The sequence below is a fragment of the Peromyscus californicus genome, unplaced genomic scaffold (genome assembly GCF_007827085.1).
Source record: "Peromyscus californicus insignis strain IS unplaced genomic scaffold, ASM782708v3 Scaffold_4__1_contigs__length_199733344, whole genome shotgun sequence".
Lineage (NCBI taxonomy): Eukaryota > Metazoa > Chordata > Mammalia > Rodentia > Cricetidae > Peromyscus > Peromyscus californicus.
The window spans coordinates 5,171,591-5,194,599 of NW_026294562.1; the positions used below are offsets into that span (position 1 = coordinate 5,171,591).

Consider the following 23,009-nt stretch of genomic DNA (forward strand, 5'->3'; position numbering starts at 1 on the left):
GAGCTCCATGCTCTGGCTATGGTGGTCTTCCTCCACTCTGTTTCCACTCTGTAGCTTACTCTTCCCTAAATTCCTCCTCTACTAACTCCTGCTCATCTTCCAGATCTTGCTCATGCCTCCCTTCTCAGAGACCTTTTCTCTCTCTCAGGCAAGGCCAGGATCAAAGGACACCATCTGGTCCGGTGCAAACTTGGAAGCACATTTCACTACTCATCATTTTGTATTCATTTGTCTGATCATGTAATCAATGACCGGCTCATCCTCCACCGGATTGTACAATCCACTGAGACGAACACTGTGTGTTTCTGCTGACCAGTCTTCCCATAGCTAGCTGTAGTGTCTACCACACTCCACTCATGACGGTGTGCCTGCTGTATGCCAGTTACTGAATTATGGATATACAGATACTGAAAAGATGAGCATCTTTGGAGAAGTCATCATCGGGCCAGGAAACTAATATCACAGTGACAGCATCCATATCTCCTTTCCTCCCTCCCCCGATGGCCACCTTGAAATGACCTACTCCTGTGTGACCCTCTGTTTCTCAACTGCACCTGCCTAGCTTTGCTGCTCTTCTCATTAGCTCATGTCAAACCAATCGTCTCTTTATCGTCTCTGAGGCCTCAGGATTCTCCACCTTCCTCATTCCTTCGGCATATCAGCTATGCTGACTGACCTTTTATAGCTGAAGCTGGCATTTCCTCACCTCCTGCAAAAGTTGATGAGCTAGGCTGGGCTTTGCACAAGAAGACCACTGAAGGGGTGGGGTGAGCATGCAGCAGACCCTGGCACTGTCCTTCCCCTGGTTGGTGACATATAGAGAGCCTGGATGAAGGATTTTGCTCAAAAAGGAAATGGCAGTTGACCATCCTTGTTGAAGTCCTCTTCACTTTGTTGCTAGGTTGCTCTCATCTGGTTCTAATCCACACTGGTCGGTTTTCCTGGTTTCGTTCATTTTCTTCTCTATCCATGTGAAATCCTCATATTTCAGAACCCTCAGAGGTCCTTCAGAGATGTCCTTCCTCTGCCTCTCCCAAGGCAAGAAGCATTGTAGGTACATAGAGGTTCACAACGGTAAGTGGTAAGGTTTAGATCTGTCTGATGTGTTCCAGAGCAGATATGGGAAATTCATGGGGGCGGGTGCCTCCATTCTGGGCTAGCATTTGCTAGGGAGATGCCACAAAAGAACAAAAGAGCCAAGGAGTTAAGTATACTTACAAAAGGGCGCTCAAGTGATGACCCACGGAGTCAAAGGGATATAAAGAGATAAATGGATAAAGGAACTGAGAAGGGAGTCCTTGGGGTGGAAGTCCTGGTGAGGTCAGAGACTGACGGTCCAAGCTGGCTGGAAGAAGGGTGGTTCTCGGGAAGAACAAGTTTGAGTAATCTTCAAGGCCGAGCAATGTGCCCAGGAGGGTGGTAGATGGTGTGCAAGGCCCGGACTCGCCCACTCCAGAGCAGAGCAACTGCAGGATCAGGGAGCTGAGAAGTGCAGAGGTCAGTGACGACGAGAAGGTCGAGGAACTGAGTGAGGACTAAGGTGTTTCACCCTCCAGATGGGTGTCCAGACAATGGAACAAAATCCTTTTGAAGTTTCTAAAAAGAGTTTTTTTTTCTTGTTTGTTTGTTTGTTTCCTAATATGGTTGTGACTCAGCCTTGCTTGTGGCCTATAAAGGATTTAGAAACAGAAAAACACAATAAAGGTAACAATCTCCTCCCCCTGAAACACCACACACACACACACACACACACACACACACACACACACACACACACACACAAGCACACACTTTTATATTGGATTCATTTGTAAAAGCAAAGACAGATTGCAAAAGATTGCAAAGAGGACTCTTAGATCCAGAGTGCTGAAGTCATGTTTTTCTTTATTTTAAAATGACATTTCGGTCCATGTAGGGGGAGATAAAGGATGAAGATAGGCAAAAAAGGTGAACCAAAGATTCCAGACTCAGGAGACACTATGGTAGTGATGCTAGGAAGCAGGGGGAAGGTTAGGAGGGAGGATAAGAGGAAGAGGCAGGAGGGATGCTAGGAGGCAGGAGGGATGCTAGGAGGGAGGAGGGATGCTAAGAGGCAGGAGGGATGCTAGGAGGGAGGAGGGATGCTAGGAGGGAGGAGGGATGCTAAGAGGCAGGAGGGATGCTAGGAGGCAGGAGGGATGCTAGGAGGGAGGAGGGATGCTAGGAGGGAGGATAAGAGGGAGAGGCAGGAGGGATGCTAGGAGGCAGGAGGGATGCTAGGAGGCAGGAGGGATGCTAGAAGGGAGGAGGGATGCTAGGAGGGAGGAGGGATGCTAGGAGGCAGGAGGGATGATAGGAGGGATGCTAGGAGAGAGGAGGGATGCTAGGAGGGAGGAGGGATGCTAGGAGGCAGGAGGGATGCTAGGAGGTGGGAGGGATGCTAAGAGGGAGGAGGGATGCTAGGAGGCAGGAGGGATCCCAGGAAGCTTCTTCTTTTACTCCCTTCCTTTCTCTTACCCTAAATCTTTATACTGTCTGTCATTGTGGCTGGCTTGAGCTGTGAGGACTTGGTGGACAAGGAAAGGGGCAGTACAGTTCACAGTACAGAAGACAGAGGGAGAGAGGAGGCGGAAGACCCCAGGAGTAGTGGTCTCCGCACAGAAACGTACTTTTTATTGCCCACTACACTGTCCAGGATGTAAAATGACTTCTGGCCCCTGTGAGTCAATGATGGGGCTTTCCTGCTGCTTAGGGTGTGAGTAGCCCAACTGTTAGCTTCAAACATGACAGAACTGGCCATCTTTCATTTCCTGAACCCACAGAAGAGAAAGGAGGCTGTATATAAACTTACATGTATCATAAATTGGAGGAATCAAAACCCTGTAAAATCAGATTATACTCCAGTTGGTATTATGCTTTTGTTCTTCTGTCTTTTTGTATCAGGAAATGTGCTGTTTTTTTTTTTTTAATGTTTTAATCTCTTTCAAGCTCTGTTCTAGTCTACTTCCTGTTGCTGTGATAAACACCATGACCTAAAGCAACTTGGGGAGGAAAGGGTTTATTTCAGCTTACAGGTCACAATCCATTATTGAGAGAAGTGGAGACAGGAAGTCAAGCAGGATCTGAAGAAGAACCCACAGAGAAATGCTGCCCACTGTCTTGCTACCAGGCTTAAATTCAGCTACCTTTCTTATATAATAGCTCAGGCCTACCTGCCTAGGAATGGTACCACCTATAGTGGGCTGGGCCCTCCTCCATTAATTTAGCAATCAAGAAAATGCCCACAGGCCAATCTGAAGGAAGTAATTTCTCAGCTGAGGGTCTCTCTTCCCAAGTATGTCAGGTTGACAACCAAAATTAGCCACCATAATCTCTTATTTCAGTTGATTACATTAAAAAGGAGAAATATTTAATTTCAACATTTATTGGTGTCAATTGGATAGCAGGTACTGGGGGGACAGAAAAAGAAATTAGAGATACAACCTGCTATTGGTGGATATGAGGGGTACAGCATGTGTGGAAATAAACAGTATGTTTGTCAGGATCAGTAGGCTGGGTGGACGTGGAATAGAGTTGCTAAGAGGGGTATTTACAGAGATGTCAATTAGGTTAAGGGAAGCCAGTCAGGCGTGGTGAAATGCCAGGGCCCACTAGCTGCAAGCCTTTACCATATCTAGGTCTGGTGAAATCAGAGGGAAGGGTTACCAGATTGTGAGATTTGTAGCCATGGAAGCAGCACCACACTGCTGCAACAGAGGCTCTGGAAAAGTCCAACATCACTGTCAAAACCACGAGCAGGGTGGAGAAAGTGGAGGTAGGTGGGGATGGGGAGGGATGGGGAGAAGTCAGTAAAGGAGCTGGCACATGGGAAGAGACAGAGTGTGACATCAGATAGAAGCAATGTTTAGGGAGGAGGTCAGCCATGTCCTCTGCCATCAAAAGGATGACTGAGACGCATCACCTGGATTTGGCAAGACGAAGGTCCTAGCTACTTTAGAACTGTTTGTGAAGGGTGGTGACATCATAGTCTGATTGGAGTGGGTGACGAAAGACTCATCTACCTTCTGAGAGTCATGGAGGATGGGAGGAAAGAGCAAAGGACAGCACAGTGCTTCTGGACGGTCAAATGAAGAGATCTAGAGGGGGCATGGTCTGGGGGAGGCAAATGCTGGGGTTAGTTCATCTAGGAGTAAAAGCTGGGGTGTTTCTACACTGCCTCCTGCCAATCATCAGGAAAAAGCAATTCACTGGCACAGGTAACTTTTTGACTTTGGAAGCCACTGGTATTCCCAGGCAAAACCACAAATCCGCTGACAGAGGGTCAAAGGGCACTGACTGTTGCGTTTGGCTGTCTCATCACCAAGAACAACTGCAAAAAGGAGTTTTAACTGGGCACATGAGTATCCTGTACTCAGAGCTTGGAGGGTAAGGAAGTCAGTATAACAGGGGCTTAATATTCTACACTCAACCAACATTTTTGAGAATGAGGAAGCCAAAATATATGCTAGGCCAAATAATAGTTCCCTCCTCAAAGAAGTTTGCATTCACAGTCTCCAGAACTCAGGAATATGTTGCTTTATATGGCCAAAGGGGAATTCAAAAACATAAACTGAGGGTCTGGAGATGTAAAAAGGGGCCAGGCTTATTCAGCTAGACATGACTGGCATGGGTAAGGGAGACATTGTGCTGGAGACCGAAGACTGGGTGGCTAGGAGCCAGGGAATGTGGGCGTCCTCTAGAACATGGAAAGGGGCATAGATTCTTCTTTGGAGTCTATTGAAGGACCCTACCCTGCAGATGACTTGGTTTTATACATCTGACATTCAAAACCAAGAGCACATCTGTGTATTTTAACTTACTAAATTTGGTAGTGCGATTGGAAACTTATGAGGAGAGTGGATATGAAATAGGTTAATGGAAGACCTATCATGGAAACTACTGAGTACCTCAAACATTTGTAACTTGCGGAAATACTGACTTTTGTTCTGTGCACTCTTACTTCCCACAGACATGACAGAGACAGCAGGAACCAGCACCATTCCATCTACTTGTGTAGCCAGATGCCTAGGAGGTATCTTCTGTGAGATGGACTTTGCAGATAATGCATAACTCTCTGTGATGATGATGGCCTTATGCGTACATACCCCATGCTCACTGTGTTGTGTACATTAACTCTGCAAAGCTTTATACATCAGTCACACTTCAATATGAAGAAAGACAAAAGCACAAATCCGAGTGATGATCGCTCCTCCCGCAGGAGCTACGCTCCATTCCATCCTCTTCATTCTCACAACAACCGGACTTCTGCCTCCACATTTTTATTGCCTGATATGTTTGCTGGCGAGTCTTCTGCGGCACCACAGTAGATCTACTCCCCTGCTCAGGTATCTCTAAGGGTTTCCCATTTCAGCGCAGTGAAACCCAGTGTGCTCACATGGCTGAAAGGCTTGCACAATCTGTCAAGGACCCGTTCATCATTATTCCTGGAACACTTTCTTGCTGTTTCTCACATAGGCCTGGCGGAAGCTGCCTCAAGGTCTCTGCACTTACAGCTTGCTCTGCCTCCCTCCCCCACCCCACCCTCTGCTCAGATGTTAATCTCCCCAGAGAAGCCTTTTCCCACCCATTCTTGCCTAGCATCCTACTTCATTGTTTATGGGCTCCATATCTTACTGATCTTGCTACTCAATGCTTCCTGGTACATAAAATTGTATTAACTATCAGTGTTCTTGACAAACATACAAATTCTTCCAGGGCTAAGACTGTTTTATTTCCTGCTATATCCCCAGTAACAGAAGAGTACTTCGCATATAATTCAAGAAATACTTGATTTAATACACACATACACAGACAGGTCACTACAAATATGGTCATTTCAAGTGTCATGGATAGTTAAGGACAAATGGAGACTCCTCATAGAGCTATGGTTTGCTGAGAACATGGCTGGGTAAATTTTTATGTAACCACCCACATCTGTCTTTATTCCTGAAAGAGAAATTGGTCTTCAGCCCCCACAAGCCTTGTCAAGCCGGAAAAGAAATTAGGAGCTACTGTGATTTCGTTGAAAGTAAACCCTCCAACACAACAATTTTCAGTCACAAATTGGTCTTTTCTGTACGCTCAAATGAGGGTGAACTTTGTTTGCACTGGGTGTGGGCTGTAGGGACATGGCCCATGAACTACAGCATTCCTTACCTTGTGCTCATATCCAAATCTGTTTGCAGAGTGGTCATGCTGCTTGGCCCTTGTTTCTATTAGTTACTTTCCTCATAGTGTGGACAAAATACCTCACAAAGACAACATCAGGGGTTATTTGGGCTCACAGTTTGGGGGTGAAGTCTATCACTGCGGGAAGATGTGGGGAAGCAGGAACATAAGGGCTCCACTGTGTCCTGTCAGGTGCTTAGACGGTTAGCTTTCTCCTCCTTATCAGTTGGAGATCCCTGGTGTCAAATGGTGCTGCTCACATTAAGGGTGTTGTCTGTCCACCTAGATGAATGTAGTCTAGAAAATCCCTTATGGACATGCTCAGACGGGTGGCTTCTTGGCAGTTCTGGCTCCGGTCAAGTTGACCATCAGTATTAGCCATCACACCTAGGTTTGATAAGATGACACTTTTTTTGATTAAAATATAATTATATCATTTCCCCTTTCCCCTTTCTCCTCCCAACTTCTCCGGTACACTTCCTGCTCTCGATAAAATCCACGGCTTCCGGCCCTCTTTCCTTTAGTGGATGTTTAGTCTGTATAATGTCACTTGTACGTTTATGATTTCAGGGTTGACCACTGGGATTGGATAACAAGTTTTCCCTCCTCCCAGCATTCCTTGGCTGCTTGTAGTTCTTTGTCTATGGTTGAGACCCCTCAAGATCTTCCCTTTCCATGTTAGCTTGTCTTTTGGTTTCATCCTTGTTCAGACAGCCATGTTGTTGATACTTCATGAGTGTAGCCTCCCTGACCTTTCTAGGAGACTCAGTCTCAGCAGACACCCTGCTCCTCTGGCTCTTACCATCTTTCCGCCCCCTCTTCCCCAATGTTCCTGAGCCTCAGGTACAGGAGTTGTGATTTCTAAAATAGTGATGATGATGATGATGATGATGATGATGGTGATGAAGCTAATTGAAGAGGTCCACTTTAACAAATTTCCTCTGCCCCCTTTCTTCTCTTATCTCCCTTTATCCAGACTCTCTGAAGGTGAGGCCTTCTTCAGGTTCCACTTTCCCATCTATTCAACTCACCCTTTTCCCCAGGTGTCCACCTCCACTGCAGGGACTGAACAACACAGACTCCTGAGCCCAGCCTCAGCCTCCGCTGGGATGAAGTGCTTCAACACCAGGGCTCTCTGGTGGTTCTAAGGCATCCACAGTAGAGAGCCGTCACATCTAGTCCCTCTCCTTACTACGGTCTACAGAGGCCTCACTAGACATGTTCATCCATCTCCTGAGCTCCACAAAAATTGGTCTTTTGCTTGATGAGTCAGAATTTTCACAAGAACACCCACCAAAGGAAATGGGTCCTTACTGATTGTATACTTCTGTGGAGTCTGAAAAGCTTTTTTTTTCTTTGCAAGTTATTTCCCTGGCTCCTCCCAACAGTCTTGTGAGACAACAATGTTAGAACAACGTTCTGCAGCATTAGCGCCAGGGCTACCAGATTCTTCTACAAATGCAGAAACAAATCAGTAACAACAGTAATTTAAAAAAAAAAATAGCCACACCAAAGGAGGAGGAGCACGGAATGTTCCATACAGTATTTGGTGGGTACTTACACTAAAATAAAATTTTATCTAAAATTCAAATTTGGTGTTGACCTGACAGAAAGAGCTTCTCCAAAAATGTTGAAGCTGTTTTGGAAGTGAATCTTGCAATGGAATTATGCTTGCACAGGAAACCACGGATGTGTTTAGGGAAGCAAAGGAGATACGAAGAAATGCTGAGAGCTGCATAAGCATCATGAAACAGCTAGCTTTGTCGGGAGAGCCAAACACAAAGGGCATCCTCCCAGGCTGGAGTGCAAGGTGTGATTCCTCTGTGCAGAGCGGCAGTTCTGGTGTCCTCTATGATAGTTCCTGACTTCAGAAATATACACACGAGCCCCCGGCCATGTGCATGTTGTTGTTGTTGACACAATCTAACTTTGACAAAAGGGACACCATATGGATTATGACAACTTTTTCCCTAGGCATCCTGGAAACTCTAGAGGTGGTCTCCTCTTCCACAGCTCAGGCAAGTGGCATATGCCCTTCTCTTGCTCCAGAGCCCTTCTTTCCTATGCATGGACAATTATTATCCTTAGAGAGTGCATCTTCTGTATATCAAAATCCATTCATACCCCTTACTCCTACCCTCTTTCCCAAGATCCTTTCTGTGTCATACATTATCATAGGATCAGGCATAAACACATTTATTGGGTGCTTCCTGTATTCTATGCATTGTGCTGTGTGTTTTGTCTCATTATTTCATTTACTCTTTACAAGACCCTTGGAGAGAGGTGGGAAGCAGAACAATTTCTATTCTAAGATGGAAAATAGGTTTGGAATGGTTGAGTCCTTTGGGTTACCTAACATGGGAGCAGTGGAGTTGGGACTGGAAGCTAAGGCTGTTTGACACCATGGCCTTTCTTAGCTTTATAGTAGGAGGAAAAGGGGATGACACCAACAGGCACGTAACTTTACTAGTCCAGTCTTATACTTTGCTCGGCTTGGCTTTCTGAAGCTCCCGGGCTCTGAAACAACCACTGAGTAGACCTCCATTCCATGTGGGTGGCTTAGGAGATTAAATGTGTTATCAATATAGCAATCCTTAAGATGTACACATATTCTTGGAAACCTTATTTTTAAACCATGAAAAAGAGCGTCACCACAAAGCTTTTGAAGAAAGACATTGCAGTCACTGCCAGCATGCTAAACTCTAAATTAACCCAGGCACAGTGTTCTTTAAACACATTTGCTGAAGCTGAGGGGCAAATCATTTATAGTTGATTCTGGGTAACGGGCCATCACTCTGTACTGAGAAGCTGTTTTCTGTGTCCTGTATCTTTCCCAGCATAAGCTGCTCTTTGTGCTTTATGTAAATATTTGTGTAATTCATGCATGCTCAAGGAGAAAGCCGGCATCCTCATGCCAAGCAAAATCGCAACTAGCAACCCAAAAGCAAAAGAATTTGTCTGTTCCATCTTGGTAGTTAAAAACTCTGAGTACTTAACGCAGCTGGAGGAGCAGGGTAATCTGCAGGAGCTGTTCCCAAGCGTCTAAGAACAGGTTCGATACCTCCAGAAAAAACGCTTGAGGATGACTTGTTCCCTTCCCTGCTTAGCATTAATCTAGTTAATGTGAACTGTGAAAAGCATTGCAGAAAAAAGAAATCCCTTACAAAACATCAGTGATGGGCCCGAAGAGATGGCTCATGGTGGGTGGCTTCTAACTGCTAGTAACTCCAGCTCCAGAGGCTCCAACACCCTCTTCTGGCCTCCCTCAGGACCCACACTCAAGTGCACACATTCCCCTACCACATACACATAATTAAAAATTAAAAACACGCCGGGCGGTGGTGGCGCACGCCTTTAATCCCAGCACTCGGGAGGCAGAGGCAGGCGGATCTCTGTGAGTTCGAGGCCAGCCTGGGCTACCAAGTGAGTTCCAGGAAAGGCGCAAAGCTACACAGAGAAACCCTGTCTCGAAAAACCAATAAAAAAAATTAAAAACATTTAACTGTCAATATGTACTGTGGAAACGCGTGTCTAGCAGTACCTATCAAAGGGATTTATTCCAGAGGCAAGAGAGGCAGATGTCCCTGGGCTAACCTGTTGAAGGCTGCTGGTTCGGGTCTCTCTTACACTTCACAGCCTTCCACAATATGTTGCCTTGAGCTTAAAATTCCTAGGTAGACTCTCAAAATTCCTTGGCAAGGGCACTCCAGCCCTGAGCGCATCAATCCTCTGACTCCTTTGCCAGTCGGTCTGGGGAGAGGATGCGTGTTAGTTACCTTCCTCACTGCTGTATAAACACACCTGAGGAGCAACTGAAGAAGGGGAAAGTGTCCTCGGCTCACTATCTTCATCCACCATGGCAGAAAAAGCAGGGAGGGGTTCACAGCGGCAGGAACACACAGCGGGTCCCGTCAACTTGGCACCTCGGAAAGCACACAGCCAGCCAGTGTCTTACCTTAAAGGTCAGCTCCTGGTGCCCCTGCTGCTAGCTAGACTTCATGCCCTAAAGGTTCCACAGCCTTCTGGAGCAGCACCGCTCACTGGATGCCAGGTGTTCAAATACACGTGTCTGTGGGGCATTTCACATTCAAACCACAACCCAACAGACAGACAGGTCCACAAACAGCCACCACACGGCGCTTTGATAGTCCTTTCTAGCTGTTTAACTTCGGCTTTGCTGGGACTAGTGCAGATGTTCAGGGAAGCCTTTTGGTAACCATAGGTAGTCTGCTGTTCCCAGAGTGCTGAATCAGAAACTCCAGCTGGAGTGGTTAAACAGATTCCTGGTTTTCATCCTAGACCTTCTGAACTGCAGTGGAGTAGGGAGGCTAAGGAACGGCTTCATAAGCCAGTCCTAAGGATGTTCAGAGATCCCAAAGCTTGGGGATCACCGAAGGAGTCATCTACCTGCTGCCCCAACCTCCACTACCCTCATTCCCTCCATTTTGCTGGCAGCTAGAATGGAAAGCATTTCTTCTAGCAACCTGTCTCAGTCCCAGGCAGAGGGGCAGCCCCCATTTGTATTTAGATTTGTTATATTTGCATTCATTGTATTATATACACACATCTCTCCCAGCCAGTTTACTGGGTGATTTGCTTATCTTTTCTGGGGTGAGCATCATTTCTTGGTCACATTTGAAAGCACCCAATGTAACATAACATTTGGCAGTGAGTTGGGGTTCATTAAATGTTCGCTCCATCAGTCAGTCCCTGCACTTCTGGAAGACTGCAGTTTGACAACACAGATTAAAGAACATGGGCAATTAAGAGGTTTGGGGCAGAGAAAGTAAGTGGATGGTCCATCTTGAGTCTCACATCATTGGGATTATTTCCACCACCACCACCACCACCACCACCACCACCACCACCACCACCACCACCACTACCTCCACCACCACCTCCACCACCACCTCCAACATCTTCATATCATCACTATCTTTGACGTCTACTACTTATTGATCTTGGAGCAAGCATCTCATGAACCCCTCCACTTACATCATTTCATCTTCCTATGGCCTTCTCACACGGATGAGACTGTCCACTTACATCATTTCATCTTCCTATGGCCTTCTCACACAGATGATGAAACTGGAGGGTTACATGAGTATCACGAGGTCAAATGGCACAAATGGAGTCTGATCTTGGACTGAACTCAGTCTAATTTTTAAGCATTTCAATGCTTTTCTGCTTAAAAAGCAAAAAAAGGATGATGATTGCTGACTGAGATATGTCTTAAACACCTGAAGCTAAAACTAACAATGTAGACCAAACCCACCCTGTCATCAATGCTTTCTTCTCCTGCTCCTCCATAAACCTCATGCTATCCGCCCAGGTCAGACCATCAAAGCTCGAGAAGTCCTCGGTGTTGTGTACCTGAGGCTACAACCCTTCCAAATTCATACTCCACTGACACTGTTTGACTTTAAATGCCTGAAACAAATTTACTGAAAACCGTGGTAGCATAAATACTTATAAAACCAAATAATCTAAAACTAATGCCAAAGGCAGCTCATCGTATTGGACCATTGTATTTTCAGATGTTGATCACATACTACAGAAGGCTCTTCATGCATGGATCTACAAGCTAATGGAGTTTCTCTGTCCACATCAGTGGTGAAGTGTTGGCTGGGACTTCCCAAATAATGTCTTTAGTGTGTTTGTGTTCATGATTTATGAATCCAACCAAAATAATGACTTAATATCTGATCCAAAACAAACTCCTGAGGTCTATCAAGAAAGCAAGCATTCTGTGACCCGAGGGCACACCAGTAAGGAGAGAGAATACATGTCTGGGTAGGCTCCAAGGGCAGAATGGGAGGGAGTGGAGGAACAAGCTTCCAGGCTTCAGTGCACAACTCTTGCCGCCAGTGAAAACATGCAATGCAACACCCCCTTCCTATTTCTGAAGACATCTCAAAGTCTACATTCACATGTACAGATGTGTTGAGAGCATACGCGTGATCCTACTGTAACACTCAGCAAATGCTTTAGAATGGAGAAGAGATGAAAAGCTTATAGTATACAGGCCATGGGGGGATGTGTTATGGCTTAAGTGTGACTTCCAAAGCTCGTATACTGGAAGCTTAATTTCCAAATCCATATGCTGATGGTATTTGGAGGTAGGGACTTCGGCTTCTCTAGTTGCTGTGGTAAAATTCCTGACAGAAGCAATTGAAGAAAGCAAGATGGTTGGTTTTGACTGTCAACTTGACACACTAGAGAGTCACTGAGAAAGGAGTTTCCACGTGGGATGACCTTGATGAGATTGGCTCATGGATATGTCTGTTGGGGTGGATTACCTTTATGTTAATTAAGGTGGGATGACTTTCCCACTGTGGATAGAAAAAGATTTTTTTGAACTGCATAAGAGTGAGCGAAAAAGCCAGCTGAGTACTAGCACACATTATTCCACTGCTTTCTGCTCTTGACTGTGGATATGTGACTGTTGCTTCAAGTTCCTGTAGCCTTGACTTCCACAAAATGAAGGTCAGTACCCTGAAATTATGAGCCAGATGAACCTTTCTTCCTTAAATTGCTTTAGTCAGGGTATTTTAACTTTATCATAACAACAGGAAAGTAAACAACAGGATTTATTTTAACTTACAATTTGAGGGTATACAGTCTATCATGACAGGAAAGGCATGGAGACAGGGGTCTGGGATGGCTAGCACATAACATCAGCAGTCAGAAAGAGAGAGAGGAACACTGTTACTCAGCCAGCCTGCTCCTTTGTTCCTCTAAGTCCACGGGACAATTCCAAATCCAGTTAGGCTGACAGTGAAGATATCGAGAGAGGCTTATGTTTCAGTGTCGAGGAAAACAACTATGTGATCTTTCAAGTTGATGAGCACATAGATCTAAATCCAAACTCTTACTGAAGGTGAGACAATCTTGGAAGTATCCCTGAGAAGCTGGGACACTGCTCTTTGCCCTCCTGGCTCACTTCAGCCAGTCCTTTCCACTTAAGCATTTGCAGATCCAACCAAGCAAAGATCAAACATGTCTGATAAAGTTGCATCTGTACCCGACATGAGCAGACGGTTTCTCTCATCCTTCTCCAACATAATATTGTAGTATGACATCTGCAGAGCATTCACATTATATCATGTTATAAATAATCTAGAGATGACTTAAAATATATAGGAGGGGATAGGCAGATGGCTCAGCAGGTATAGCCCCTGGTCCACAAGCACGCTTGGAGTTCAGATTCCCAGCATCCAAGTAAATGCTGGGTAAGATGACAGCCTGTCTGTGACTTTACTGCCTGGAAGGCTGGCTAGCTAGTCTACTAGATGACACAGTAAGCTCCAGGTTCAGGTGAGAAACCCTGCCTCTGTGATAGAGGAAGACTTGAGCTGACAGTCTCGGGCCTGTGTGCACACTTGCCCACACATGGGCACCCATACATACACAAACATGCACAAATATACAAATATAGAGAAATAAAAATATATGGGGGGGATATGCACAAGCTTATGTGCAAATACAATGTCACTTGATGGAATGTGAGCATCCACGGATCTTGGTATCCTGGAGGTAGGTCCTGGAACTAGTTCCCATGGATACTTACAGCCATGGCAACAAAGACCAACTGCTGCTGTAAATTGATGACCGCCACAGCTGCTCACCTAGCCCACTGGTTTTTGGGAAAGGTCCCAAAAGATGAAACACTGGTGGGAAGGGTATGCACCCAGGATACCAGCAGGCAACCCTCGGTGATCAGAGAACCTGCCAGTGAAATATGACAGGTGATGAGCTGCAAGGGCAGACGAAAGGTCAGTCAGAGCCTGTGACCTTTCAGGAAATGCCACATCCTTCTCACAGAGGACTTCATCTGCCTGAGGTTTTAAATGACACATATATAACAAATCCCACCACTTTATCTTGAAATCTGTTTTAAGCAATTCATAAACATAATGGGCTTATGATGGTTTACAGAAATGTACTCAGGAATAGAGCTGAGGACAATCTGTGAATATATAAATAGCCAACTGCTTAAATAGGCTGGTGGCACCCCAAGGAAGAACAGGCAGGAATCCAGATCTGCGTGCATGATGCCCACGGACGCCACACAGAACGCTGCCTCCCTCGTAATACCACAGTCAGACTCATGTGCTGAAGACAGTGCTCTCTCTGATACTCCTGCAAGGAAAGCCTGGGCTCTGTGTACCAATGAGAACTGGGAAGGGATACTCACAGGACTGGATTCGGTTGCCTCCCAGCAGCTTGCATCTGCTGGTCAGAATATAAAAGGCTAAGAACTAGCAGGAAAAGATGCTTGCTAGAGAAGCCTGGCAACCGGAGCTTGATCCTTGGACCCCAGAGAAAGGTGGAAGGAGAGAATGGAGCCCACAGAGCTCTCCTCTGGCAGCCACATGCACATCATGGCATGTGTACAACTCTCACACTAATAGAAAAGGTCTAGCCACAGAGCTATGAATGAACTCGGGCCCACGTGGAAGAGGATCTCTGATCTTGATAAGCAAACTGTCTCTGTGAGTGCCCAAGAATAAAGACGCTTCCCTAACAGGGTTTAAGGAATATCAAGTATGGTCTGCAAATCCCTGAGCGAAATGCCTGGAACCTCAAGTGTTTCAGATTTCGGAACTTTAGCTCTGGGATCATTTATATAGATTTTATTGGTTGGGTATCCTTAATCCAAAGTATCTCACATCTGAGACTTTCTAATCACACGAAACCATTTCAGAACATTTTGGATGCTAGGTGCTCACAACTTGTAATACCCACTGTTTGCAACCTATACACGCAGGGGTCACTTTTCTCTTGCTGTGATAAAATAACCATGACCAAAAGCCACTCAAGGAAGAAAGGGTTCACTTTACCTTCTGGTTTGGGTGGGGGGGAAAGTGAGCAAGTTACAGACCCCCAAAACTGGCTCCCTAGGGCATACTTCTTTTAGCAAGACTCTGCCTGCTAAAGGTTCCAGAACCTCCCCATCAGCACCAACCAGGGACCAGGGGTTTAAATACACGAATCTCTGGGGCCATTTTTTCATTCAAACTACAACACTTGGAAAATTAAAAATAAATGAACTCAACTGTTTCGGAGACCCAAGAGGTGTCTCTGCAGCGAGAAGGGAAAAGTCTGTGCTAACAGTGGACATGAAGAAGGACAGGCATTAAAGCCCAAAGCAGCCACCAATTCAACGTCACTTATGCGCATATGGAGAATGTCACACAGAAAATGAAATAGAATCCAGAGAGCCAATCAGATGCAGAGAATCTGGATACAGAATAAGGTACAAGAGAAGCAAGCCTGGTAGTTGTGATGCACAATGGAACATGGGGATTCAGAACTGTCTCCACTTGTGAGAGCACTGGCCCATTTCTCACTGTTATTTCACATACTTATGAATACAACTACAGGTGCATAATTTCATTTTAGAAACAAGCTTGTGTTTTAATAATTTGTATAAAGAAGGTTTTGGTCCATTAAAATAAATAAATAAACGAAGCTGAGCACTTGGGATCACTTCTTCCCCTTTGGCAGAACTTATAACGTACCCTAGGCCAATAGGGCTTTTACCCCAAGCCTTACATGCTTGGGCATCTTGATTTCTACACTAGCCCACCATTGCTTACAACAGCCTGTGGATTCTGGGAACCGGAGGGCAGACACTTGAGTCATGGTCTCTACTTAAACTGGGACCATCTGGTGTAGTTTTGATGACAGGGACCAGGGGGCAAGTCTAACAAACTGGTGTTAAACGATTTTCTTTGTGGGAAGTCTACTCTTACAATGGTGATTTTTTTTTTCCAAATTAACAGGAGGTTGCCCTGTTTGGACCGCTTTACAGGTTAATTAACCCTTTTATGAAACATTTTGACCTCTAAGTGATTATATACTTACTGTGCTCTAGCTTCCGAATAAATAATGTTTGTACTTTGTATGGAGCAAGGCCATTCTCACCCTGTTTCCTAATTCCTTCTTCTTCTTTTTTTATGTTTTCTAATTTCTAACTGCTCTAAATAACTTCAAGAAGAAAGCAGCCTGGGCCAGTTAGGAGTTACTAAATCACATTTTAATCAATAAATACGAACATTTGTTAACCACTTATTAGGTGGAAAAAAATAGGAATGCATAACAAATTCCAAAGAAAACACCTTGAAAAGAAAGTGCTAAGATCTTTGCCCTAAGCTTCGTAGAATCAGAGGTAACAAAAAATTATTCAGAAAAAAAAATCTTGGAATAATTGAAAGAATTCCAGATGTATTTGAAATACAAAAACATTACTTGGCACATGAAGTGGAAACAGATTATTATTTAGCACCTGTGTGGATGATCTGACAAACCAGTGAACAGATGAACAGCTGCCTACAAGAGACTTAGTTATTTAAGTTCACATTATGGGCCAAGCTCACACCCCTACTCCCCAGCTCAACAGGCCCTGCTCTGCTCTGTACCGCAGGGCATCTCAGGGGCCTCACTAGCTGCTTCCAGGTACCTTGGACTGGTGAGGTGCTGGTGAAGGATACGAGAACAGGCCTGGGGATGTCTTGGCGTCTGACTCAGCTCTGGCTTAGTTTCCATCTCAGACAGCAGCTTTGTCCTTGGCATGGCTCCATTTACCACAACCCTCCATGGTCTTTGCTCCTAGGAGGCAGCGCTACCACAGTTCTTACTGATGAACAGGGAACCAACCTCCTCTCACAGCCTCACAGTCACACATGAGGTAACAGATTTCTACTGCTTGGCTCTTTTTCTTAATTACCCGCTTAACTGAGTTCCCTGTATTGATGCTTCTCCATTGAAACACCTTAGAAGGGCTTGTTTTCTGGATTAGGTCCTGCATACTAGAGTACTCACTGTTTTCTCACTTCCCTGGGAAGGCCTGCAAAGGAATCTGTCCTAAGTCAATGAAAACAACCACTTTACACAGCAGCCACCTTTTCCAGGAGAGGCCAACGAGTATCTCAGCTGTATTTGTTTGTCAAGAACTGGAATCCTCTTTGCCTAGCTCAACTAAGACTTTGACTTTCCATTAATGCCACCACCAATGAGTCTTGTTCAGAGGTCATTTTCATAGCATGCACTCAATGTGATGACCAGGTAAAAGAAATACGAACAGGAAATTAACCTTAAAAGGAAAGTATGAAGCCATCAATGAACAAAATTATTTAAAAAAAAAAAAAAAGAAGAAAGTCTAGAAACCCAGAATATCAGACATTACCAGGAAACTTCCTTCCTGCTCAATCAATATACTTTCCTTAAATTAAAATCTCTAACATTTCTGGATATTTTGAGAGCATCAAAATGATAAACATAACAATTGGATTCATCAATGAGTGATTGCAGGTTCTCAGCTGGAAGGGACGGTCACCGGCCGAAGTAGAGCTCTTTGGTGAGCATGGAGACCATGCAAGGGATCTGCTTCTTCTCATTGAAGCGGGCATCTTCAGACTGGGACTCGAAGTGCCTGGCCACCCTGTCATTCACCCTGGTCAGGATCTGCATGATCTCCAGGTCTTTGCCATGCTCATTCAGGATGGAGCAGAGAGCCTGCACAAACCAGGAACCTTTTCCTGGGTTCCTCCATGAGTAATAGCCTTCAGCCAGAGATGGAAGGGGAGAGGGGGGAGAGGGAGAGAGGGAGGGGGAGAGAGAGAGAGAGAGAGAGAGAGAGAGAGAGAGAGAGAGAGAGAGAGAGAGAGAATCCATTAGCCAACCTGTTAGCTGTCACCCACTGGGAAGAATGGTCTCTCAGCACTGGGGGCCTGGGTGTTTGGAGATTATCTCCCTCTCTTCTGCACCAAAGTCAGCGATGAGAAAGTTATGTTGAGAGCACACATCTCAGGTGTGAAGCACTACATGAAGATGCTCAGAATGCTTTGGGTATTCCAGCACAGAAACCAGTAACAGATGGTGTCACTAAAGGCCAGTGATGGTAGATATTGCCAGAGATCTCCTGTGTCTGAGATCATTGAGATACCCAACAGAGAGTGAGTTATGTGGAGAGTCCCCTAAGGGAAGGTGAAGGACACTTTACAGTTTTGCATCACCTCTCCACCCTTTTGGAATGAGTGCTACTTTCTAGCCCAAGCCCAGAGAACAGAGTTATAAGGGCCGCAGAGATTTCTGAGGTGTGTATTTACTGTCAGGAGACACAGAATGAGGGTAAAGTCTGTTGAAAAAATGTACAGGCAAGTGCTGCTGGCTGCTTTAGGGGCAGAGGCAGGGGAGGCTATTGATCTAGGATGGCAGGCGCTGTCAGGCAAGAAGTGTGTGTCTCATGGACCATACAAGTCTCTGGAAAAGAAAGCTGACTCTCGTGGATTTTCCTGGGCCCTGACCTAAACATCTTAAAAGGAACATCCTAGCAGACCTAGGTGCTGAGGAAAGAACACCTGACATGGAAGAGCAGGTCCCGGGAACCCAGGACCTCACAACAGCAGCTAGCTTTAGTCACCTGAACAATGCAGAGGTCCACTGGACTCGGATCCCTGACCATGGCGCCCTCCTTCTGTGACTTCCTGCCATCTTTAACTCTAAGGGAATCTAAAATTGCTTCTTGCAAATGGGAAAGCCGGTGAGGAAATCGGAAGATCAAGCTCCCCACAGCACTTAGCATGGCTGGTGGAGAACTCACACCTGCATGTTTGAATGGTTACCTGGGAACCCCTAAAGGATAGAGGTCAGAGGACACAGGCCGAGAGTCAGTCCATGCCCAGCCTCACCGGGTCACCATGAAGAATGAGATCCGCAACAACACAATAACATGAGGAATTTCATTCATTATCCTGGGACAGACATACTGGTGAAAGGATAGCCTTGGTTGTGATGCTAAAAAGTCCATGGTGTAGTCTAGTGTCTTAGTCTGAGCAGTGAAGCTACCGATCTGTGGCCCCTTCACCGGGGACAGGGAAGAGTGCATGCCTCTCAATGACAGCAAGAGCCAACGCAAAGCTGCATTCAGTTCACATGATTAGTTGTGTTGATGCTTCATCCTCTCCTGACAACTGGTCCAGGTCCAGTCAGATGAGAACTGGAGCAGCATCACTGTCATCCTTATCACCTAGTTACAGTCTAAGGTTCAATCAGCAGTGGGCACACAGTAGTAAGCTATAGTCAAAAGTGTCCTTAGGATTCTTGTCCGCACTGAACACATTGGCAACTACCAGCCCAAGCCAGGAGCTGGACGGTGCAGTCACAACAATACATTCGTCTGTAGACAGGGTCTCATTCAATACAGTGGCCTGGTAAGGATGCATCTATCATCTCCCTGGGCTTATGCTTGACCTTTGACCTCTAGGGGCTCCAAGGTAACCATTTCAAAGTACAGATGCCATCATCCTATGACTCTTTGACCTGAAAACAGTTTCCTTTCATTTCTTTATCAGGGCAAAGTTCAGACTGCTCGGCAGCCCTCGCAGCCCACAACAGTCTCCTCTGTGTGCTGTCACGGCTTGACCTTTCTGTGCAGCCACGTGTCCAGATATGGACTTAACTGTGCCCCATCCCCACCCTGGAGTTCACATGTTGAGGTTCCAGCCTCCATTGTGATAGCTTTCGTGGAATCAAGTTAACAAGGTCAGAAGGGCAGGTCCCTGACCTAACAGGATTAGTGTCTATGAGAAGATACGCCAGAGCACTTCCTCTTGCGTTTTCTCTGCCATGGGAGGAAGAAGGAAGGCCATTTGTGAAGCAGGAATAGAGTCCTTTTCTGAGACCAGTAGGTCATGAAATAGACGTCTGCTGACCTAAGCCAGCTGCCATATCTATGACCCATCTAGTCTCCGGTCTAGCAAGGACACCGGGCCATTTGACCTAGAAGGGAGCGATAACTGAATTCTGGGGTCAGCTATGGCATTACCATGTAGGAAAGCCTTCCTTATTGGCCCCTATAGAGGAGTTTGCCCTCTTCCTTGAGTTCTCCCAGACTTGGCTTTGAGCATCTACAACTCCACATGACATTTGCCAATCCTCGCACTGCCAACCTCCCAAGAGCAGAAGACCAGTGTATTTTCTATCTCATAGAGTGCTAACAAGTGTGATGTTAGCATCCTCACCAAATCCATCCGTAGATCCTGCAGAGCTGGGGTTTTTACTGATACACTGATCATTTATCGTAACTAACACCATGCCTTTGCAAACTACTACAGTGGGGAATTCTGACTCAGTGAGGGTCTATGCCCAACAAAGAAAAGCTTTGTACTGATCACTCAGGCAAACACGGGGCTTGTTAAACTATGAGAAGCCACACGCATTCTGGGCATTGTGTGGTACCTGCCATGTCCACAGCATAAGGGATCCTGGTCTGAGACACAATACAGAGCATCTGGGTACTGAAATTTGACCCTGGACACATTTCTGAAGCTCACTCAAGTTTAATTAATTTTTCAACTGCAAAAGCAACACTGACTTTCTTCATTACCTACACAATTATTATAAGGATGATGGGGGGAGATGGTTTATAATTATTTAAAATGACATAATTCTTATAATAACATAGCTACTTATATGTATAATTATTGCTTATTGTGAAAGTCTTGCAATTATTATTAATCCTAGTAAGTAACACAAATGGAGAGAATCCCACTTTCCGAGGGAGAGAAATGAAATCTGTGGTAGGCAGATAATGGCCCTCAAAGATGGACACACCTAACTCTGGAACCTGCGACTTGGTTACCCTACATGACAAAAAGGACTTTTCAGATGCCATTAAAATGATATGCTCGAGACAAGAAATGGTCCTGGATTGGCCAGGCAGACCCAGTTCCAGAGAGTGGAAGAAGGATGAGGGGAAAGAATGTGTATGTGGAGAGGGTAGAGAAAAGATGGGGAGTGAGGGAGGTAGGGACAGAGGCCAGGGCAGAGAGATGGGAGGTTTCTGCTTTTTGTGGGAGAAAGCCCCAAGGGATACAGGAGGTTCCAACATGCTAGGAAAAAGAGGAGACAGGTTTCCTCTGAGCTTCCAGCAGAGAAGCAGCCCTGCCAATTCACTTTGGGATTCTCACCTCTAGAACATCAAGAAGACATGTTTATGTGACTTGAGTCATTTTGTCTGTAGGAAAGACTGGACATCTGTTATCCTAAGTGATTGCACATGACAAGTGCTTCAGAACATCTGTATAGGCTTGACTGGTTGAACAACGTTTTCTTCTTTATGTGTGTGTTGTATGCATGTGTACATGTGTACCTGCTTGTGTGCACCTGTGTGCAGGCACCTGGGTCCATGCTGGGTGTCTTCCTCTATTGATCTACACTAATTATTATTTATTCAGTGAATTCTGTCACTGAATTCGGAGCTTCCCAACTCAGCTAGAGTGGCAGGCCAGGGAGCCCTCGGGTACTCCTTTGTCTACACACCCAGTGCTGGGATTACAGGCATACATTGCTATGTCTGGCTTTTATATGGAGGCTGGGAATTCAGCCTTGGGTCCTCATGCTTGAACTGCAAGCAGCTTACCCAGAGCCACATTTCTAATAAGGAAATGTGACATCTGAAATGCTCCAGAATCCAAACTTTAGAGCAGGATACTGCCACTGTTTCAAATTTTGAAACGTTTTGAGTTAGGGGTGCCAAAACTGTAATTAATTACTGTAGGAGACTATTCCAGCCCTCACGCCTGAATGCTGATGGAGGAACATGGATTGGTAAGGTCAGCAGACAGCGGACGGGGTACCTGGAACCGTGGAGTAAGCGAAGAGAAAGTCAGCTTCCACCGGGATCTTGTACCGGGGATTAGCATCGGTGTCGGTGTCGTTGATAGGCCCGGAGTCGGCCTGGATCCCGTTATCGAGCTCCGTCCCTCGGCAAGCCTAAAGCATATCAGAGTAGAGATCAGACTTGGGCTGGAACCAGAACTGCTCATGCTGTTCCCCGCTGTGCCCCAGGAGCTCGGTGGCCAGCTGATGAAGAGATAAACACCCGCTTTGAGTCAAATTACAAAGCAAAGCACAGCGATGCCGTCCAGAAAGGAAGAAAGTCCCTGTGCCAACCACTTCCAGGCAGAAAGCCCCAGCCCCAATCTGCATACCCCACAGAAACACAACACCCCTGGCACTATGGCGTCGCTCCCTGCTCCCGACCCTTTGCAAGGTGGCTTTGCAAGGCACCTGAATGAAGAACAGTTTGGGTTTCTCTAACAGGGTTTTGCATCGATCCCCCCTAAAATGAGCCGTCAGATCCTTTATCGGCGTCACACCATCTTTCCCGTAGATTAGATTCTCCTCTCCGTGGCTCAGCAGGACGCAGGCGAAGCAGGCTGAGTTGCTGTGGTCCTCCTGGGAGGCTGCAGGAAAGCAAGACCAACACTGAAGGCTCCAGGGCCGGGGCTCCAGAAACAGCTGACAATTTGGGGTCGGGGGAGAGCATGCTATCCCCTTTTCAAAGGGCCAGGCTGGGCCACCTCCCCAAAGAGACTGCGGACTGCTGGGGAGAATTCTAGAATATCTCTCAGACAGAACCCAGGCACCCAAACAGCGACTAAAGGACACCGAGGAGCAGAGGAATATGGCAGTCCTGTGGCTGATTCTGTGATGCCAGGTTTAGTTAACCTCTATTTTCTTGTCTGTCTATAAAAACGATGTGGTTAGGGTAGCTATTAAATGAGTTCCTATTTATTTATTTATTGGACACTGGGTCTCACTGTGTAGCCCTGGCTGGCCTGGAACTTGCTATGTAGACTAGGCTGGTCTTGAACTCAGCCTGCCTCTGCTTCCTGAGTGCTGGGATTAAAGGCCTGCTCCACCAAACCCAGCTACAGTTACTATGAGATACATAAGAAGCATTATGAAAGTATTAAAGAAAAGAAACGTTAGGCCAAGCAGAATAAGCCAGTCATAAAAAGGGCAAATGCTGT

At 45.8% G+C, this 23,009-nt stretch overlaps 1 protein-coding gene across 1 annotated transcript in view; it reads right to left on the bottom strand.

The window, feature by feature from the left end:
- Positions 1-16,210: 16,210 nt before the first annotated feature.
- Casp7 (caspase 7) overlaps positions 16,211-23,009 on the bottom strand; it is a 45,033-nt gene continuing 38,234 nt past the window's right edge. The window contains exons 5-7 of the mRNA XM_052762504.1: positions 22,264-22,439; positions 21,831-21,966; positions 16,211-17,753 (exon numbers count right to left, since the gene is read on the bottom strand). Coding sequence (XP_052618464.1) covers positions 17,524-17,753; positions 21,831-21,966; positions 22,264-22,439 — 542 coding nt within the window. The 3' untranslated portion in view covers positions 16,211-17,523. The remainder of the gene's footprint in view (positions 17,754-21,830; positions 21,967-22,263; positions 22,440-23,009) is intronic.